General features: G+C 46.7%; 1 protein-coding gene across 1 annotated transcript; it reads left to right on the top strand.

Annotated features, from left to right (window-relative positions):
- The first annotated feature begins 8,240 nt into the window (after positions 1 to 8,240).
- Positions 8,241 to 13,090, top strand: LOC147112094 (P2Y purinoceptor 8-like). Its single transcript, XM_085999609.1, has one exon. The coding sequence runs from the start codon at positions 8,299 to 8,301 to the stop codon at positions 9,358 to 9,360; it is 1,062 nt and encodes a 353-aa protein (XP_085855735.1). The 5' UTR covers positions 8,241 to 8,298; the 3' UTR covers positions 9,361 to 13,090.
- The last annotated feature ends 400 nt before the right edge of the window (positions 13,091 to 13,490 follow it).

The raw sequence follows: 13,490 nt of genomic DNA, 5'->3' as shown, positions 1-13,490 counted from the left end.
GCGAGTTAGCACATGGGAGGCAGAGTTTTGGATGACCTCAAGTTATGGAGGCTAGAACTAGGGAGGCCGGCCAGGAGTGCATTGGAATAGTCAAGTCTAGAGGTGATAAAGGCATGGACGAGGTTTTCAGCAGCAGATAAGTTGAGGTAAGGGTGGAGACGGGCGATATTACGAAGGTGGAACTGGGCAGTCTAGAGGTAGGAAGCTCAATTCGTGATCAAATATGACACCAAGGTTGCGAACAGACTTGGTCAGCAAGGGCACTGGGGAACGCTCTGCCCTTCTGTGCAGAGTGCCACGGGATCTTACATGTCCACCTGAGCGGGCAGACTAAGGCTTGGTTTAATGTCTTATCTAAAAAGTGAAGCGTTGGCCTAGTTTATGTGATCAAGTCCATAGCGGGGTTGGAACTCACAACCTTCTGACTCAAAGATGAAGAATAAAACACTGACACTGTCTGATCACACTTGCCGTTCAACCTCTGCTTGACTAAATGAAGTGTGCTTTCTGTATTATAGGATCTATTGAGATAAAGATTAGGATGGGTGCCACCATGAAGTCTGAAGCAGTTTAAGTAACAGTGTTGATAAGCCTCTTGAAAATACTGGAAATCTGTTGAATTACCCAGCATCCTTTGGGGGAAAGTCAAGTACAGGAAGCTCTCGATTTACTGGCACCCAAACAATCGGAAAACTCGGTTAACCGGCAAAATTCAGGAGTAGGTTCGGGTAAGTTTTTCTTCATATTAGTGGCCGTTCCTGGATCTGTGGCTGTGTAGTTGGGGTTCCTGCACTTGTTGCTAAGCAACAGGGACGCGTGGTCTGTGGCTGGGGTTCCTGCAGCTGTTGCTAAGCAACAGGGAAGCCTGGATTTGTTGCTGTGTACGGAGCTCTCATACCTTTTAACTATAACTCTCTGTAATCCGGACTTTTTGATAAACCGGCACCACGCCGGTCCCGTTGGTGCCGGATAAAAAAGAGTTTCCTGTAACGTGCTGTAAAAGGTTAATACATTTTGATATTTCTAATACTTATTTGTATATTTGAATTAAATATTTAATTTCAACTGCATTTGGTTCCCTAGGGGGTTTCAACACCTCTTGCTTCTGGGGTCTTGGTTGAAGTCCAACGCAGATTCACCTGAATAATATTGAAGTGAAAATTGTTGAATTATGAGGACAGGTTACATAGACTAGGCTTGTATTCCCTTGAGTACAGAAGATTAAGCAATGATCTAATTGTACTGCTTAAGATGATTAAAGGAGTTGACAGGGTAGATAGATAATTATTTCCTCTGGTGGGGGAATCCAGAACAAGGGCCCGTAACCTTAAAATGAGAGCTGGACCATTCAGGGATGATGCCAGGAAACATATCTTCACACAAAGGGTAGTGGAAATCGGAACCTCTCTCCTCCAAAAAGCTGCTGAGGCTGGGGGTCAATTGAAAAATGTCAAAACTGGGATTGACAGATTTTTGTTAGACAAGGGTATTAAGGCATACAGAACCAAGGTGGGTAGATGGAGTAGAGATTCAGATCAGCCATGATCTAATTGAATGGTGGAACAGACGCGAGGGGCTGAATGGTCTTCTCCTATTGTTATGTTCCTAAATCAAGCCCAGACTGATGTGATGAAAGGCTCCTCCTGTAAAAAAATCTTTGTTATATTAGTTCGTCACAATCTCACCTCAGCCCAAATACAACTTAGCACTAAACTTTCAGGCTCAGGGAAGTTGCAAGGTGGCTGGTTGGAAAGTGGAGACATCCAGATTTGTGCAGTTCAGGATGCTCTGTTGAGGTTGTGGTTGGCGCACACATTTGAGGCAGAGTACAGATAAAAGGAGAAGTCTGCAAATAATAAAAATCTGAAACAAAAACACCAACGTGCAGGAAATGCGTAGCATCTGAAAAAAGAGACAGGTTAAGACCCTTTTTTCAGAAATAACAGAGCTGTCACGTCATTTGAAGTGAAACTCGCTGCTTTTGGTTTACAACTGTGACCTGCTTTGATCGTCTTGGTTAGGATGGGCTGACTGGCTTTCCTCATCCGAACCTAGTTTGTGATCTAGAAATAAGCAAACGTCTAGACTTGACTATTCCAATGCTGTCCTAGCCAGCCTCCCACCTTGCACCCTCTGTAAGCTTGAGCTCATCCAAAACTCTGCTGCCCATATCCTAACTCGCATCAAGTTCCGTTCTCCCGTCACCCTGAGCTCGCTGACCTACATTGGCTCCCGGTCTGGTAGCACCTCGATTTAAACATTCTCATTGTTGTTTTCAAATCCCAACATGACCTCGCCTGTCATTATCTCTGTAACCTCTTCTAGCCCTACAACATTCTGAGATCTCATTGCCTATTGCGCATCCCCAATTTTCGTCACCCCACCATTGGCGGCAGTGCCTCCTGCTGCCTAGGCCCTAAGCCAACATGTTCCCGTAAAGGCCAAGGGTGGGACCAACAAGCCCAGGGAACCTTGGATGTCATGGTATATATAAGACTGGATTAGGAAAAAAAGGGAGGCTTTTGGCAGATACAAAGGACTAAAAACAATGGAAGCCCTAGATGTGTATCGAAAGTGCAGGGGGGTACTTAAAAAAGAAATTAGGAGAACGAAGAGGGGGCATGAGAAAACATTGGCGGGTAAAATAAAGGACAATCCCAAGGTGTTTTATAAGTATATTAAGGGCAAGAGGATAACCAGGGAAAGAGTAGGGCCCATTAGGGACCAAAGTGGCAATTTGTGTGTAGAGCTGGAAAATGTGGGTGAGGTTTTAAATGAATATTTTGTATCTGTGTTCACTATGGAGAAGGACGATGTAGGCATAGAAATCAGGCAGGGGGATTGTGATATACTTGAACAAATTAGTATTGAGAGGGAGGAGGTACTAGCGGTTTTAGTGGGCTTAAAAGTAGATAAATCCCCAGGCCCAGATGAGATGTATCCCAGGCTGCTGTGTGAGGCAAGGGAGGAGATTGCAGGGGCTCTGACACAAATTTTCAGATCCTCTCTGGCCACAGGGGAGGTGCCAGAGGACCAGAGGACAGCTAACGTAGTACCATTATTCAAGAAGGGTAGTAGGCATAAACCAGGGAATTACAGGCTGGTTTAACGAAGAGTGCAGGAGAGCATGCCGGGAACAGAACCAGGCATACCGAAAAATGAGGTGTCAACCTGGTGAGGCTACAACACAGGACTACTTGCATGCCAAACAACGGAAGCAACATGCGATAGACAGAGCTAAGCGATCTCACAACCATCGGATCAAATCAAAGCTCTGCAGTCCTGCCACATCCAGTTGTGAGTGGTGGACAATTAAACAGTTAACAGGAGGAGGAGGCTCCAAAAATAATCCCCATCCTCAATGATGGTGGAGCCCAGCACGTGAGTGCAAAAGACAAGGCTGAAGCATTTGCAACTATCATCAGCCAGAAGTGCCGAGTGGATGATCCATCTCGGCCTCCTCCTGAGGTCCCCAGCATCACAGATGCCAGTCTTCAGCCCATTCAATTCACTCCACGTGATGCCAAGAAACGGCTGAAGACACTGGATACTGCAAAGGCTATGGCCCTGACAACATTCCGGCAATAGTACTGAAGACTTGTGCTCCAGAACTAGCTGCGCCCCTAGCCAAGCTGTTCCAGTACAGCTACAACACTGGCATCTACCCGGCAATGTGGAAAATTGCCCAAGTATATCCTGTCTACAAAAAGCAGGACAAATCCGACCCGGCCAATTACCGTCCCATCAGTCTACTCTCAATCATCAGCAAAGTGATGGAAGGTGTCGTCGACAGTGCTATCAAGCGGCACTTACTCAGCAATAACCTGCTAACTGATGCTCAGTTTGGGTTCCGCCAGGGCCACTCAGCTCCTGACCTCATTACAGCCTTGGTCCAAACATGGACAAAAGAACTGAACTCAAGAGGTGAGGTGAGAGTGACTGCCCTTGACATCAAGGCAGCATTTGATCGAGTGTGGCATGAAGGAGCCCTAGCAAAACTGAAGTCAATGGGAATCAAGGGGAAAACTCTCCATTGGTTGGAATCATACCTAGCACAAAGGAAGTTGGCTGTGGTTGTTGGAGGTCATTCATCTCAATCACATGATATCACTGCAGGAGTTCCTCAGGGCAGTGTCCTAGGCCCAACCATCTTCAGCTGTTTCATCAATGACCTTCCCTCCATCATAAGGTCAGAAGTGGGGATGTTCGCTGATGATTGCACACTGTTCAGCACCATTCGAGACTCGTCAGATACTGACGCAGTCCGTGTCCATATGCAGCAAGACCTGGACAACATTCAGACTTGGGCTGACAAGTGGCAAGTAACATTCGTACCACACAAGTGCCAGGCAATGACCATCTCCAACAAGCGAGACTCTAACCATCTCCCCTTGACATTCAATGGCATTACCATCGCTGAATCCCCCACTATCAACATCCTGGGGGTTACCATTGATCAGAAACTGAACTGGACCAGCCATATAAATACTGTGGCTGCAAGAGCAGGCCAGAGGCTGGGAATTCTGCGGCGAGTGTCTCACCTCCTGACTCCCCAACGCCTTTCCACCATCTACAAGGCACAAGTCAGGAGTGTGATGGAATACTTTCCACTTGCCTGGATGAGTGCAGCTCCAACAACACTCAAGAAGCTTGACACCATTCAGGATAAAGCAGCCCGCTTGATTGGCACTCCATCCACCACCTTCAACATTCACTCCCTCCACCACTGGCGCACTGTGGCTGCAGTGTGTACCATCTACAAGATGCACTGCAGCAACTCGCCAAAGCTCTTTCAACAGCACCTTCCAAACCCACGACCTCTACCACTTAGAAGGACAAGGGCAGCAGACGCATGGGAACATCACCACCTACTAGTTCCCCTCCAAGCCACACACCATCCTGACTTGGACCTGTATTGCCGTTTCTTCACTGTCGCTGGGCCAAAATCCTGGAACTCCCTTCCTAACAGCATTGTGGGTGTACCTACACCATATGGACTGCAGCGGTTCAAGAAGGCGGCTCACCACCATCTTCTCAAGGGCAATTAGGGATGGGCACTAAATGCAGGCCTAGTGAATGAATTTAAAAAAAACTAACATCAGTGGTAGGGAAATTATTGGAAAAAATTCTGAGGGACAGAATTAGTCTGCACTTGGAGAGGCAAGGATTAATCAAGGATAGTCAGCATGGCTTTGTCAGTGGGAGATTATGCCTAACCAATTTGATTGAATTTTTCGAGGGGTGACTAGGTGCGTGGATGAGGGTAGTGCAGTTGATGTAGTCTACATGGACTTCAGTAAGGCTTTTGACAAAGTCCCGCATGGGAGACTGGGTCAAGAAGGTAAGAGCCCATGGGATCCAGGGCAATTTGGCACTTTGGATCCAAAATTGGCTTAGTGGCAGGAGGCAGAGGGTGATGGTCGAAGGTTTTTGTGACTGGAAGCCTGTGTCCAGTGGTGTATCGCAGGGATCGGTACTGGGTCCTTTGCTACTTGTAGTGTACATTAATGATTTAGATATGAATGTAGGAGGTATGATCAGTAAGTTTGCAGATGACATGAAAATTGGTGGAGTGGTAAATAACGAGGAGGGAAGCCTCAGGCTACAGGACGATATAGACAGGTTGGTCAGATGGGCAGAACAGTGGCAAATGGAATTTAACCCCGAAAAGTGTGAGGTGATGCATTTTGGGAGGACTAACAAGGCAAGGGGATACACAATGAATGGTAGGACCCTAGGAAGGACAGAGGATCAGAGGGACCTTGGTGTGCATGTACATAGATCCCTGAAGGCAGCAGGATAGATAGATAAGGTGGTTATAACGGCATATGGTATACTTGCCTTCATTAGCCGAGGCATAGAATATAACAGCAGGGAGGTTATGCTGGAGCTGTACAAAACGCTACTTAGGCCACAGTTGGAATACTGTGTGCAGTTCTGGTCGCAACACTACAGGAAGGATGTGATTGCATTGGAGAGGGTGCAGAGGAGATTCACCAGGATGTTACCTGGGCTGGAGCGCTTCAGCTATGAAGAGAGACTGGACAGGTTGGGGTTGTTTTCCTTAGAGCAGAGAAGGCTGAGGGGGGACCTGATTCAGGTGTACAAAATTATGAGGGGCATAGATAGGGTAGATAGAAAGGAACTTTTCCCCTTAGTAGAGGGGTCAATAACCAGAGGGCATAGTTTCAAGGTAAGGGGAAGAAGGTTTAGAGGGGATTTGATGAAAAATTTTTTCACCCAGATGGTGGTTGGAATCTGGAACTCACTGCCTGAAAGGGTGAGTAGAGGCAGGAACCCTCACAACATTCAAGAAGCATTTAGATGAGCACTTGAAATGCCATAGCATACAAGGCTACGGACCAAGTGCTGGAAAATGGGTTTAGAAAAGGTAGGGCTTGATGGCCGGTGTGGACATGATGGGCCGAAGGGCCTCTTTCTGTGCTGTATAACTCTATGACTCTATGGCCTAGAAATTCAGTGGACTGCGCCACCAGTTAGCGCCCAAAGAGGGCACTTAGTGGCTTTAGTGCCACTGGCCATGCCCCCCGCGAAATTTAGTGGGGCGGTAATGGCGGCGTTAGCCTGTAGCGCTGCGCCGCCACCGATGACGTCATCGGTGAGCGCAGCGCCCCGATCGCGATATTGGGTCGCGCCCCCCCGCTGTAACGCTGGTCGCAACCTGCGACCGGTTCAGGGGGGCTGACCTGCGGCGGTATTGGCGCTAATTAAAGGGGAGGTGCGGGGCGTCCATTTTTTTTGCTGGCCGCCTACCAGCACCTCCTCGCGACGCCGTCCCCGGCCTCCTGAGCACCCCCTACCCCCAGGCAGTGCCGGCTGTGTCCCAAGAGCCCGACACCTCTTCTCGGTGCCGGGCTCTTTTGCCAGCACTCGCGATCCCCGATCGCGCTGGTGCAGGCCCCTCCCCTTTAAGAAGGGGAGGAAGGCCTGCAGTACCGCAGCACGCCATGCCGCTGTCCAAGAGGGGCGCGGGGCGCCTCGAGCAGCACCGCACTTCCGTCTGGGGCGCTGAAACTGAATATCGGGCTGGCGCAAGCGGCTCCGCCCGGAGCGGTAATTCTGGCGCCCAGTCGAGCTTGGCGCGAATTTCTAGGCCTATGGCTCTAAGCTCTGGAATTCCCTCCCTAAACCTCTCCACCTCTCTGCCTCTCTCCCCTTTAAGACACTCGTTAAAACCTACCTCTTTGACCAAACTTTTGGTCACCTATCCTAATTTTATTTTTATTCGTTCCTGGGATGTGGGCATCCCATCCGTAATTGCCCTTGAGAAGGTGGTGGTGAGCCGCCTTCTTGAACCGCTGCAGTCCGTGTGGTGAAGGTACTCCCATAGTGCTGTTAGGGAGGCAGTTCCAGGATTTTGACCCAGTGATGATGAAGGAACGATGATATATTTCCAAGTCAGGATGGTGTGTAACTTGGAGGTGGTGGTGTTCCAATGCGCCTGCTGCCCTTGTCCTTCTAGGTGGTCGAAGAAGCCTTGCCGAGTTGCTACAATCCATCTTGTAATCTTGTAGATGGTACACACTGCAACCACGGTGCACGGGTGGTGGTGGGAGTGAATGTTTAAGGTGGTGGATGGGGTGCTAATTAAGCGGGCTGCTTTGTCCTGGATGGTGTTGAGCTTCTTGAGTGTTGTTGGAGCTGCACTCATCCAGGCAAGTGGAGAGTATTCCGTCACACTCCTGACTTGTGCCTTGTAGATGGTGGAAAAGCTTATATCTCTTTATGTGGCTCAGTGTCAAATGTTATCTGATTACTCACCTGTGAAGAACCTTGGGATGTTTTACTGCATTAAAGGCTTTATATAAATGCAATTGATGTTGTTGTAGTTACGATTTTCAATCATAAATCCCAGTCATAATATTTCCCTGATGTTGATTGCTCTGATGACAATAATTATTCTGTTTATAACAGTAGCATGACATATGATGTAATAATAGAAAACCATTTTATTTCTAGTTCTGTATTCACTTATTATAATCTATGCTGTTCATTTTATTACTTCTCGGGATGTGGGCATCGTTGGCAAGGCTGGCATTTATTGCCCATCCCTAATTGCCCTTGAACCGCTGCAGTCCGTGCATTTATAAAGTTTCCATGCAAACGTGCATTTTTTTTTTCTCATGTTAACATCAAAAGATTTCTTGCTTTTGAGGGGTCTGGTTATGAATTATTATTATTAACGTGGTGTCTCCTTTCCTCCTCTTTAAGCTTGAAGAAAATTTGTCCATTCGTTGTGGATGAAGAGGCTTCTGATCCTCTTTGGTTCACTTCACCATGGCTGTGAATGGAAGCCAGTTGGACAATGATACTCTGGCAATGCTCACAAACAATATGATTAAGAACACTCTTCCCATCGTTTACCTCATTGTTGCCGTCATCAGCCTGCCTGGGAATGGGTTCTGCTGCTTTCTTCTCTGCCGCACGCAACCAAAGACACCATCCGTCATATTCATGATCAACCTCACCATCACCGATCTTGTGCTTGCCTTCTTTTTGCCCTTTCAGAGTGCGTACCACTGGAATGGAAACAACTGGACCTTTGGAGCTGACCTGTGCAACGTGGTTACCGTGCTGTTCTACGCTAACATGTACTGCTCCATCCTAACGATGACTTGCATTAGCTTGGAGCGCTACGCGGGCGTGGTGCTGCCAATGCGCTGTGCCAGATGGCGGACCAACAGGTACGCACTCGCGATTTGCTTAGGAATGTGGGCGCTCATCCTCATCATCCTGCTGCCGCTGGAGATAACAGACTTGACGTATGAAGTTCACAAACTCAACATTACCACGTGTTTTGACATTCTGAAGAAAGACATGCTTCCTTCCAAATGGGCCTGGGCGACCTTTCTCTTCACCTTGTTTGGGATCCTTTTCTTGATTCCATTTTGCATCACCGTGTACTGTTACATTCGAATCATCGCCAAGCTGATCAAGACCTCTTCAAGTCACGCCAATGCACAAAAGAAGAGAGCAATTTGCTTAGCTTTAATCGTGCTCTTGGTGTTTATAACATGTTTTGCACCCAACAATTTTATCCTTCTCATCCATATAATCAACCGGATCTTTTTCGAGAGAGGGATTTATGCTGCTTATAAAATCACTCTCACCCTGAGCTGCTTAAATAGCTGCCTCGATCCCTTCATTTATTATTTTGCCTCCAAAGAGTTTCGTAAGAGGCTCAGAGCATTCTTGGGGATGACATACACCTCAAGTCAAGGAAGTTTAACTGAATACAGAAGGGAGAGTATTCTCTCGATGAGATCAGGTATGCAAAATCACCATTTTGAGGCTTTGGAGATGCAGTTCACATTGAATACAACAAATGGATCAGCATAGATTAGAGAAAGAAAGAAAGACTGTCATTTCTGTCACGCCTTTCACGACCACCGGACGTCCCAAAGCGCTTTACAACCGATGGAGCACTTTTGAAGTGGAGTCACTGTTGTAATGTGGGAAATGCGGCAGCCAATTTGTGCACAGCAAGCTCCCACATACAGCAATGCGATAATGACCAGATAACCTGTTTTTGTTATGTTGGTTGCGGGATAAATATTGGCCAGGACACCAGGGAGATACTCCTCTGCAGAAGGGAGGCAGAAAGGAGTGCATTGTAGTATTCCCCCCTGATAAACCTTCACCTGATGGGAATATTCCTCGGTTATCTGATTGCAGATTTTAATAATGAAACCGAAGTTGAGAATGAGTAATGGTCCAGTAGTTCTGGCAGTAGCTGGAGGAATTCCAAAGCCACATCTGAGATTAATTCTCAGATTCGACATATGTTTGAACAGGGTCACCATAAATTGGGTTGGTTTCCCCAGTTCACAGCTAAGGCATTGAGCCAGAGGCCATTGTGACAGGGACATCCCTCGTCTTCTTTGGGGGTTGCAGAGGATGGGGGTTGGAACACCATCTGTGGCGGTATCAACATGCAGAAACTTGACCAGTCATTGAATGTGACTGAGAGTGGTGAAGGAGGAGTCCAAAATACAGTCAGGCAAAAGATGAATGTAGCAACGGGGACTTGGACTTAAGGCACTTTGATGTTATAGGGTCGGGAGGATGGTAGGCTTTGTTTTTAATTCTCAGTTCTTAAAAATACGCCAAGGTTTCTGACGAGGGCTCATCGACCTGTAAAGTTAACCCTGCCTTGCTCTCTCCACAGATGCTTGCCTGACCTGCTGAGTAGTTTATAGAACTTTCTGCTTTTCATTCAGATTTTCAGCACCCGTGGTATTTTGCTTTTTATCAGATCCCCACTCCCAGGTTAACATTACTCTCGGGGATTAATAGGCAATATGAAAGCTCAGTATTTTAATAATACTGTACAACTTCATGTTGTCTATTAATAAAACGATTGTATATCGCAGACAAAAGCCCAACCAGTTGCATCGGTTTGTTTTTGTTAGTCATAACGCATTTCATAGTATTTGCATAAAGGACCACATAAGTGAGTGATAGTGGCAAATGAGATTTAATTTGTCTTTGAGCGCATTCTGTATCCACACGGTCTTTCATTTCTTCCGCAGCATTATAAATGTGAATGTTTGTTGTTGTATACTTGCACCTGTCACGTACTGTACCAGCTCGTTGGGGATAAGAGAGTGGGCGCACATGTATAGGAAGAAGTCAAGAGTGGGACAGTTTTCAAAGGAGACGAGAGTTCAGTTAATGGGAGGTCCAAAGATTTAGCACAAAGTCAAGGATCAGCAGAAATGATGTTTACCTGTGTCATGAAATAAATTAGCTCGTTCATTCTGAGTTCATGAGGCCCACTGTCAAGTCCTAGAGGGTTTTGCATTCCAGGATTAGGGAGAGGAAACTCCACTGCCCAAAGATGCCTGCTGGAGAGTCCAACTGTGTGCAACAATAACAAAAACCTGCATTTATATAGCGCCTTTAACGTAGTGGAAACGTCCCAAGGCGCTTCACAGGAGTGTAAACAGTCAAAATTTGACACTGAGCTTGGGCAAAGAGATAAGTTTTACGGTGTGTCTTATAGCAGGAGAGAGAGGTAGAGAGGCGGAAAGGTTTAGGGAGGGAATTCCAGGGCGTAGGGCCTAGGCAGCTGAAGGCACGGCCTTCAATGATGGAGCGTTGAAAACCGGGGATGCTCAAGAGGACATTTAGGACTGAGATGAGGAGAAATTTCTTCACTCAGAGGGTGATGAACCTGTGGAATTCTCTACCACAGAAGGCTGTGGAGGCCAAGTCACTGAATATATTTAAGAAGGAGATAGATAGATTTCTAGACACAAAAGGCATCAAGGGGTATGGGGAGAGAGCGGGAACATGGTATTGAGATAGAGGATCAGCCATGATCATATTGAATGGCGGAGCAGGCTCGAAGGGCCGAATGGCTGACTCCTGCTCCTATTTTTCTCTGTTTCTATGTTTTTAGAATTGGAGGAGCGCAGGGATCTCGGTGGGTTGTAGGGCTGGAGGAGGTTACATTGATGGGGAGGAGAAGAGGCCATAGTGGGACTTGAACGCAAGAATGAGCATTTTAAATTCGAGGCCTTGTCGGACCGCGAGCCGGTGTAGATCAGCGAGCACATGGGGTGATGGGTGAACGGGACTTGGTGCGAGTTAGGACGGTACATATTGAGATCAGCTGTGCTGTCGCTATAGTCGAAATGCCTGCCAACACTCGCCATGCAGATTCATGCGTGGAAAATGATCACCGGGGATGAGATACAGGAAACCAGCTGATGCCTGTGAAATCACATCCCAGATAATGTCAGGGGCCTCAGGATAGGAGTGAAAGAAGCCTGGAAAGAAACTCAATAAAAATTCTAGTGAAAGAAACATCGCCAAATACAGTTTCTGCACTTGTTCTCGTCCTGCTCGGCGTTAGGCAACTGGCTCAGGGATAAAGCAAGTGTTTCATCATTTGATCAGGATAGATCTCAAAGCATTATGATCAACCTGAATCGTACTGCAAAACAAGAGGTTTGCCTCCGTCTGAGCAACACATTAGAGTCCCTCAGGGTATACTCAAAGGTTCTTCATTCTGACGTTCTATTACGCTGCTGGTGAATCTGATAGGCACTGCAGTTTAAAATTCTGTGAAGTTGCTGTTACCTTGTGGAGAACTATTTTTCCTCAGTAGCGTTCCGCTTCTATCCATGTAACATTATTTTTTTTTACCAAACACATCGGGGTAAATTCCCGACTTCACTGCCTGGGCGGTAATCTGGCGAAAATCCACCCTTTATCGAACCTATCCGATTTTTCATTCCATTGATGTCATTGGGTGGGTGTTACAATGAGCGGGCAGTCTGCGCCGCCAGATTACTGCCCCGGCGTTGAAGACTAGCATTCGAGGCCCTGTTCATATCGCTGGGTGTACCGTGAAAATGACTGTCCTTCAGTTATCTCGGGCCCTGGAAACCCCGCAATGTCACGTTCAATTTTCATTAATGAATGATACCCTAACGTGCGCACCAGAACTTCCCCATCCCAAAAGAAAATAAACAGAATAAATCAATAACAGAGTGAATTACCCAAGTAGCTAAAGTGCTTGTGTCGGATTGCACCTCTGATTCAGAGGTAGCAGTCTGAATGGAAAGGGACATGTACCCTCCAGTGAGTGAAGCTACACTGGGGGGTGTCCAGCAGTTGGTCAATAAAGATGCAACAGCACACTGGGGGAGAGAGCGGGGGCTGAAATTGGGTGCAATGTGTATTGGGGATTTTAAAAGAATCCACCCCTTATTTTCATTGGCCCACCAGAGAGCACTCAAAATGGAGTCACACGATAAAGGCATGCAGAGCTAGAGACACCATGAGAGCTAGAAGATTACAACATGATAAAGGTCAATTGACATCATAGATTGTGAGATCAAATTAGTGGTTATTGTATCTGATCTGATTTCCGAGATTACATAGCTGCCTCCTTGTACCTGCGTCTTTGTATTTATGTGTTTCCTTTATTTTTCGCTTGTAACTGTTGCCTTATTCTTGCCATTTTTAGTTACAGTGCTAAGTTGTTTAGGTTCATTTGGTTCTGTTCGATAAACTGTCGGGTGATTGTTGTATGGGTAGGATGATGGGTGGGGGGGGGGGGGAGTTGGTTAAATGTGATTCCCAGATCACTGCTGCAGGCTCGCCAACAAACTAACTGGTGACAATTGCACACGATTACAAAGAAATTCGATAAAAGAAATTATTTGTCTTTTGGTGAGTTTTTGTGCCCCACATAGTGAGGGATGTCAGCACTGTGTAATGGAACACGTCCACTATCAATTCTGTTTCCACTGTGTCTTAACAACTATCTATGTGAAAAACATTCTCAGCACCTCTCCTTGCTGTCCAATATGTAACACATGCTAGCCAATGTGTGATTCCGTATGTAGACACACTGGACTGTGTGTTACTCAGTGTGTAACACATCATGGCTTGTGTGTTATCCACTTTATGCTGCTCCATTTTCTCCCATCAACACTGAGGAAGTGGAAACTAAA

Source organism: Somniosus microcephalus, chromosome 10 (assembly GCF_052327205.1).
Source record: "Somniosus microcephalus isolate GS21.2 chromosome 10, FLI_Smic_1.0, whole genome shotgun sequence".
In the NCBI taxonomy this organism is placed as follows: domain Eukaryota; kingdom Metazoa; phylum Chordata; class Chondrichthyes; order Squaliformes; family Somniosidae; genus Somniosus; species Somniosus microcephalus.
This window is presented reverse-complemented; position numbering and strand designations above follow the sequence as displayed.